The 8,889-nt window shown below is 38.7% G+C and overlaps 1 protein-coding gene across 1 annotated transcript in view; it reads right to left on the bottom strand.

The window, feature by feature from the left end:
* The window catches only part of PLCE1 (phospholipase C, epsilon 1), a 44,032-nt gene extending 37,126 nt beyond the window's left edge, over positions 1-6,906 (bottom strand). The window contains exons 1-5 of the mRNA XM_010142706.1: positions 6,711-6,906; positions 4,502-4,503; positions 3,222-3,367; positions 865-1,123; positions 9-172 (exon numbers count right to left, since the gene is read on the bottom strand). Coding sequence (XP_010141008.1) covers positions 9-172; positions 865-1,123; positions 3,222-3,367; positions 4,502-4,503; positions 6,711-6,906 — 767 coding nt within the window. The remainder of the gene's footprint in view (positions 1-8; positions 173-864; positions 1,124-3,221; positions 3,368-4,501; positions 4,504-6,710) is intronic.
* Positions 6,907-8,889: the final 1,983 nt, after the last annotated feature.

The following is an 8,889-nucleotide window of genomic DNA, read 5'->3' as shown; positions in this document are numbered from 1 at the left end:
AACCGCTCCCTTCACTAAAATTATCTTCACCCTCTTCAGACTCCAAACTGCGATTGCAGCTCCGAATAGTTTGAAATATATTGTTTGCTGTTGATTCTTTTTCCGGATTATTTAAACCATCTTGGCCTACTCGTTGCAAGAAATTATCTTGTCCACTGTAATCTGAAACAAACTAGAGATATCTAAAAGATTAATATAGTTATAAATAGATTACTGTGTCATCTATTTCTCACCAGAGACATTTTTACAATTAAGAATATTTAGCATATATTTCCTATTAGCTTCTAATGGGATTTTGTACCTACTTCCTAATCTGAACAGACCAGATCACTGTATAAATCAAGTAACATACGTTACAATAACTCCCGAAAACTATTTAAAAGCCTTAGTCTTAATCTTTTCACGTAACGGGGAATTTTCTTTTAAAACCGAAATGATAAAATTCAAAGAAATTGCTTCTTTTCATAGAGGAGAAGCTTGATCCACTGAACTTCTGAATTCCGTTCTCAAGGAACTGAAAACCTTCCAATTCCCAATTAATTAAGTGGAAGGTCAGAGCATTTAGCAAAAGACGGTTATATCTTTAAGGATTTACATACTTACTTTACCCAAAGTAAAACATGATCCTTTGGTACTAATGTTAATTTCTCTGTACACCAATACCAAACTAGGTATGAACAGCCAAATCTAAATTGCTGCAGTACCTATGGGAATTGAACTGAGGTCCACGTAACTGAACATTCTGGTAGCAGTCTCGTTTATAAAACTTTTATTAGATGATGCCTTTGTATAAAATAATAAATAATATAAAATAAAGCATTGGATGCTATGAATGCAACCTCTTAGAGTATCAGTCTCATTTACCTCTAATGTTTCATCCTGAGAGTTATACCGTGGACAGAGCCTGATGAGGCTTGATGCTCCATCCAAAACTTCACAAAGCTCTTTTAAAAATACACCACAGAAAGGAACGACTTTACAGCCTGGAATATTGAGTGCCCGGTTCACCACCTTCCTGTATTCAGATGATGACTCATGTTGTGCCATAGCATCTTTCAGACTTCGCATGGTTTCAATATCAGACTGGTCCATAAATTGCCACATTTTTAAAACTTTTCTTGACCTACAACAAAAAGAGATCAAAACACTTACTAAAAAAATTAAAACCAATTTACATTCAAGTTCAACACTTGCAGCATATATGTAATAGAGGAAATTATCATCATTGTTGAGAAATGAATGTATGAAATTAAGGTCATTATTTTTATAAAAATTCTCATTAGTGGACCATTTCTCCCCTCTTTGAATTACTAAAGAACAGAACTAAAAAGGAGAAACAAGCAGTCTGAACGATTTGAGTAACATCTCACGGTTTAATAAAAGTCAAGCTGAGTAAAACATACAAGCTGTATTTCTAACGTTTTAATTGTATCATTGCCTCAAATTTATAAGGGCCTTGGAAATAAGAAAAGATTAAGGAAATGCAAAAAGATAAACCAGATGGTTTATTACAAAATCCTTTAGTTATATTACGAACTATTTGTGAAGTTAGCAAAGTTGGGGTTTTTTAAAATCTAATTTATTTAAAATAATTTACATTGATTTTTTCCCCCATTTCAGTCACAAAATAAATTAGTTATTTTCATGGAAAATATTTTCAGGACCATGTTCCAGCTCTCAGGCACCAAAGCAGTGCTGTAGATGAAAAGAATCTTTGATTCCAAACAGAAATCGCTCCTGGTGCTCCCTGAGGACTGCAAGTACCACTGGGAGTTCTCTCACTTCCTGCGCTGTGTGTCTATGCAATGATACGGCCGTTCTACCCACTGTGGGCCCCAGACATACCAAAAGGTCTGTAGAAACAGAAGAACATCCTTAACCCCACTTTCTGTCCCAGTCCCGGAAACACAGCTAATCAGCACGAGCCTTCCTCTCCTCTCTTTACCTTGTGCTGCTGCAAGTACCACTGGGAGTTCTCTCACTTCCTGCGCTGTGTGTCTATGCAATGATACGGCCGTTCTACCCACTGTGGGCCCCAGACATACCAAAAGGTCTGTAGAAACAGAAGAACATCCTTAACCCCACTTTCTGTCCCAGTCCCGGAAACACAGCTAATCAGCACGAGCCTTCCTCTCCTCTCTTTACCTTGTGCTGTGCCGATGCATTAGAGATAAAATTAAGCCCTTAATTGGCTTTGTGCTTTCCCTCACAACCTATATGGCTTGGAGACTGTGGATGCATTCTGCTCAAAATTTCCCTTGTGCTGTGCCGATGCATTAGAGATAAAATTAAGCCCTTAATTGGCTTTGTGCTTTCCCTCACAACCTATATGGCTTGGAGACTGTGGATGCATTCTGCTCAAAAAGACTCCCTGTGCCTACGAGTGTTTCAAATGTGTTCTATATACCAAAAATGTAAACAAATAGCTCAATGAGAATCCTTACTAAGCCACAAAGAGCGACAATACCAACACTTTAAAGTTTTATTACACAAACTCAATATACAAGGAGGGTAAAAGCTAAGACATGGGAAATTTGATCTTAACTCTTCCCTGTCAGTCCAGTTTGCTGCCTTCTGAACTACCTCTGCCCATATGAACCTGTAACTGCGGGAAGTCTAGCAACAAGCTGTCTTTAACGTCATACTGTCTCTTCTGGAGACACTGCAGGTCTGGGTATGTAAGACCGTGACAGTATGAGATCCCAAAACCAGTCGGTATAAGTAAATTGGAGGGGTTAAAAAAAGAGCTTTAGCTGTTCATTTTGCTTTCTTGCGGTTTTTTTGTATTTTGGGTTGGGAATTTTTGTACATTTTAAGACAGACCCTTTTAGAACATCATCACCATTATGTTTCACTTATGTTCTGGAAACACCAAGTTACATTAGTTTTAGTTGATTAGATAAAACACAACTGCTTTCCCATCTTCTTCTTACATTTAAAATATTTTTCTTTAGAAAAAAAAATGTATGTTTTCTAATGTAACATGCTTAGCATGTACCAGGAAAACTGATGGTGTCTCCAGAGCATTTGGAAAAAAAAACAACCCAGATTTTAGCATGCTTCACTTTTCCAAAAGGGATTACTAGGAAGTCACGGGGTGATATTATGTCATTTAGCCACGAATTTCTGTTTAGTCCGTTGTTCTCCAGAGACACCTGCTTAACAGAAGCCACAGTATAATCTGTCACTGAAAAGCCATTCAAAAGAAGAGTTGCCAGTACCTTAGCCCTGCCAGAAATTCCATTACTGCATTGTAGTTGCCCATATTCCAGCAGCATTTTGCCACATGTACTAAATATGAGAAGACTTCTCGTTTCTCCTCCATAGAACCTGCAGTCAGGATCAGCCAGGTAACCCACGAGCTCACCTTGTAAAATAAAACGGACAGTACAGTCAGCCAAAGTGACATCACTTGCAGCATTCACACAAACTTGATGGATAACGTGGGGATTTTTTTGTTTCCTTCCATCAGGGAGGTATCAGCCAAAATTCTACTTACACACTCACGGCCAAACCCCATATGCACTGCGAGCACACCTTACACCTTACACACAGATATAGTCACGTTACAAGAGTGAAATCATTAACTACTCTAGAAATACTTGTATTAAACAAAACACTACTGTATCTTAATATAAGATATCCTGAATATGCATTCAGGCCATGGAAGAAAATGGACAGCCGAAGGCAGGGCTGATGTCTAAAACTGCGAGAGGGATCTCATTAACGTAGCTTACAAATCACAGCCTCACACTGAATAACCCTTGTTCTTACAACACAGTCAGTGAAAGTCAATACACTGTAATTTTTCTTTTTTCTTTAATTTCACAAAAACGGTAGTTGCATTTAATGTACAAATTTGCTAACTCCTATATGCACTGAACATTTAAAATAACACACATTGTCTATTTACAAGTTCACAAACAAAGTAAACAAAAAAGCCACCACGTTCCAAAGTGCAACCATACTACCAACTTCTGTTTACAGATTAATTAATATCAGAACCAGAAATTAACTTCGTACATGATTATGTTTGCATTTGAACAAATAAAAATCAAGCCTCCATTTTATCAGCATGCAGATTTTCTTTCCAGTTTATGTTTCCACAACATTCATAAAAAGTAGCTGTATTTCACATGGAAACCTAATTTAAACATACCGTTCCTTTTTACAATATGATTCCCTAGAGCACTGATTTTTGTCATTGTGTAAACACTTAGAAAGCAATAAACATTATTTGTTTACTGACATTGAGTTCCATTCTTTGGTCCTGAAGGCTTCAAGTGTTTTCAGACAATATCAGTGTGAGAAGATACTTACAAAAATCAGAAAATCTAAGTTCACCCCTCAGGAGGCATAGTCTTTTATTTAAAAAAACAAGCACGTGAAATAAAGTGTAAATCCATTAGTACTAACAGGACAAAAAGCCAGTAAAAATATATAGGGCTTCCATTTTTGCAAGTCTATACAGACACAGTGTTCCGAGTTCTGAGCCTCTCACTCCTGAGGAAGAACAGTCAAAGAACATGAAAAACCTAAGTTACTATTTAATCTTTCTGATGCCAAATTCAATCAAGAACAATAAATGAGAAATGTATATGTCAGAAGACAAGCCATAACTCCAATATGTGCAATACATATGTGTGTATAAAAAATAATCACATTTTTAAGACTGAATTCTTGAAGAAATGAGGTTAGGACATAGGAAATGCAGTGAGGGCATACTCAGGAGTGTGTACCACAGGGATGGGGATGCTGAAATGGGATGGGAGGATAAGGGGACCACAGAGCCATTAAGAAACAGTGTTCTACCTGCTCTAGCCCTCATAGAACAACTTGGGTAGGGAAGACAAGAGGTAGAAGAAACTCACTTCAAGACTAGTGATTGAAAGAAAACAGGTTAACTACTGTTCCAGTAATTACTGTATGTTTTTATAACTAACATGTAACAACCCTGGCAGTGCAGGGTGAATGGTTGGGCTTGATGATCTTAAAGGTCTCTTCCAACCAGATGATTCTATGATTCTATGAATATAAAAAAGTAGGAGCAGGTAACAATGAGAGAGTTTTCAACAAAGGTAGAACAAGTACCAGAGTCCAATGTTGTACCTGTAAACACAGAACCACAGAATGGTTGGAAGTTCTGGGTTGGAAAGGACCTTCAAAGGTGATCCAGTCCAAGCCTCCTGCAGTGAGCAGGGACATCTGCCACTAGATTGGGTTGCTCAGAGTCCTGTCCAACCTGACCTGGAACGTTCCCAGGGATGGGGCATCTACCACCTCTCTGGGAAACCTGTGCCAGTGTTTCACTACACTCATTGTAAAAAATTTCTTCCCTATATCTAGTCTGAATCTACTCTCAGTTTAAAACCACCACTCCTTTTCCTGTTGCAACAGGCCTTGTTAAAAAGACTGTCCCCATCCTTAAAACACACTCAAGAAGCTTTCCCAAACACAGCACTTAATGCACTGTAGTTGTAGAGGCCAGAAGAAATAAAAAAATAAATAAAACCTACTAATGCGGCTGCCCTATACAAGGTATATCTAATTGCTGCACCAGCTCTGAATGAGAATTCACCTGAAGTTTTATTTACTCAATTTATTCCTAAAATTTTTCCTTAAATATTTGCTCATTTTATTCCTAAAATGTAAAACCTGAATCAACCACGAAGTGCATACCTGAAGAGCATAAAGGTATGGGAAAATAAAAAAAAAAGACCCCACAGAGCACTGCATGACACAGAGGTCAAACGAGGGCGATACAGAATAAGAGGTAATAAAATACACACATTAAAAAAATCTGTTGGTGAAACAAACCAGTTAAATCTGTGATTCAAGGCTGGCATAGGTTTGTTTGTGTATGCTGGAATAAAATTCCATATTGTTTTTGGATATTTTTCTCATTTTCCAGAAATGGCTCTGTTAGGGAATGCAAATGCTGAACACACAATCTCACAAAAAAATGTATTTGTTTGGTATGAAACACCAATTGTGGTCATGACGGTTTGATTAATATATGCTTAAACACTTTAAAAAATGAAATGATTTTGAACAAATCTGTTTGTAAGGTAGTAAAGATGTAACGGTCAGGAGAAAACAGTATCAAAATTGATAAAGAACGTCTAAAAAGGCAGTTGAATTCAGACTCCCCACTAAGAAGCAACCTTGAAACTAGGACAGTCGCTGAAATTTTATTTAATAGAGAATTTAGGTCTGCTATAAACAGTTACTATGAACTCTTACACTCTGTAAAAGCAAACAAAAAATGACAAAGGTCAGGAGAAAGAAGGCTCTGCAGCCTCGACATGGCGTATGTACATGTCAGAGCGAACAAAGGGTGCAAAAGGCAGTAGTCTACCATGAAGTTTATGCTCATTCCTCTTGCAGGGCAAGAACAAACTTACAGGAATAGTAGAAAACATTTTTTAAAATCTTTCACTAAACAAGAAGGAAAAATAGTGTCTGAATCTCTCAATTTTAAAACAGAATGGGCAAAGTCAGACACGATGAACTGGGCAGAATCGGGACAGAACTGAGCGTCTAAAGATACAACCCACTCCTGAAAAATCATGAACATGCCTGCTTCAGAAACTATGGTATTTTCATTTTTCCTGGAAATCAGGAACAGTGTAAGGAGCAGGCTGGGATACTTCAGTCAGATGCAGATTCAAAGAATACGGAATATGAAAAAAGCAGGGGTTTGAACTCACCTTCCAGGTGAATTCCACAGACACCAAGAGCGAGGTACACATACAGAGCTGCTCTCTGCTTTTCGTTTGTGTGAGGTGCCTCTAGCTCAGGTGTCAAACTTGAGAAGTTTGTTATTTCTTGAATACCATCTGTGCAGAGGAAGCTTGTGCATCCCAGGCAGCAAAAACGGAAAATTTCATTCATATTGTTGTACATGTTGATGAACTTAGGAAGGAAACAGGATTGTTCCTCTACATATGCTACAGACTGTTTCAATTTATGGTTCTTTCATGTCATAGCTAGCAGTAGGCAGGAGTATAAATTGACCTTTCTGGTGGTTCTAAACAGTATCAGGTCTCCATAAAGTTCTTCTATTAATTATTCAAAGACTGCTGGTTGGTTAATTTGAATGCTTCATACAGCTCCCAGAAAGGGGGATTATGGGCTTTTCAAATAGCATATTAGCCTGGTACACCAAAACTGACTTCTTGGAAGGTTTCTTCAGTCTGAGACTAGAACAGAGATGATTAAAACGCAACAGTACTGTCAGAAAGGAGGAAGCAGAGGAAAGGAGCTATGAACAATGGTCATCTCCTTTCATTCACTGAGGTTTTTGCTGAGTGCTGTGCCTAACATCTGCAACAGCTTTTCTACTCCCTTTTTTTTTTTAGTGAAGACAGCTGGAAAGAGAATTCCATCAAGTAACAGAGCTGAGGGGGCATTTCCCCCAAATTAGAAGTGGTACTAGAGCCCAACTAGGTAACAAACACAGAATTAATAAGCAGAACTATCAGTTATCCACTTAAAATGCCTTGGAACATTCTTCTCATGGAAGTTTTTTAGGTGGGAGATCTGGTTGACTCAACAGGCTTCAAAGAGGCAGAAAATCAAAGCTGAATCTCTGTGGACTGAGGTCACTTCTCAGTTCTGAACTTCCTGAAGATTTTATTCTGCCCAGGAAGATTGAACAGATGGATCCAATATCAAGAATAATAATATAATAATATTCTAAAGCTCTTCTAACAAATGCAGACTAGAATAGCTTGGGTGTGGCTTTACTTTGAGATGATTACTCGTAATGGCCCCAGCTACAATGAACGACATACGAACAACACTGAAATGCAGGTAAGTTGAAAGGACTGTGATCTTCAGGAAAAAAATCACGTATGACAGCTTAGAAGAAAGCACAATTAAGTATAGCAATTAAGAATTAATTATTAATTAGTATAGTAATTAAGTATTAATTAAGTATAGTAATTAAAACATACACTCATTAAACAATACTCAGCAAACATACTCTTCAATTTTGTCATTTACTGAAAAATACGTTAGCAGTCAAAGGCAGGCCTCCACAGGAATCACTGACATTCCCAGCTGACTGAACAACTGCCAAAACACCTGACACTGCACAGACTACATTTTTGCTGCCTGGGATGCACAAGCGTCCTCTGCCCAGAGGGTATTCAGGAAATAAACTGTTCAAGATCTTCATTCAAAGGCAGTTCAGAAGAGGTTTTCCTCAGATGCTGTCTATACAGACACCTGAGCCAGAGGCACCTCACACAAACGAAAAGCAGAGAGCAGCTCTGTATGTGTACTTCATTCTTGGTGTCTGTGGAATTCACCTGGAAGGTGAACTCAAACCCCTGCTTTTTCCGCTTGGGTAAGCAAGTAGCACAGATATTACTTTGGAATCACAGAATGCCATGGGTTGGAAGGAACGTTCAAAGGTCATCCAGTCCAAGCCTCCTGCAGCGAGCAGGGACATCTGCCACTAGATCAGGTTGCCCAGAGCTCCATCCAACCTGACCTGGAACGTTCCCAGGGATGGGGCATCTACCACCTCTCTGGGCAACCTGCGCCAGTGCTTCATCACACTCATTGTAAAAAATTGTCCAGGTCCCTCTGGATGGATCCTGTCCCTCTGCCACGACAACTGCACCACTCAGCTTGGTGTCACCTTCAAATTGCTGAAGGTGCACTTGATCCCACTGTCTATGACACTGATAAAGATATTAAACAGCACTGGTCCCAGTATGAAGCCCCGAGGGATACCACTTGTCACCGATCTCCATTCAGACATGAAGCCATTGACTACTGCTCTCTGGATGAGACCATCCAACCAATTAGTTATTCACAGAACAGTCCACTCATCAAACCCATATCTCTCCAATTTAGAGAGTAGGATGTTGTGGGGGA

This window comes from Buceros rhinoceros, unplaced genomic scaffold (assembly GCF_000710305.1).
Source record: "Buceros rhinoceros silvestris isolate BGI_N320 unplaced genomic scaffold, ASM71030v1 scaffold6379, whole genome shotgun sequence".
NCBI classification, from domain to species: domain Eukaryota; kingdom Metazoa; phylum Chordata; class Aves; order Bucerotiformes; family Bucerotidae; genus Buceros; species Buceros rhinoceros.
Note: the sequence above shows the minus strand (reverse complement) of the source record. Positions and strands in the feature narration are given on the sequence as shown.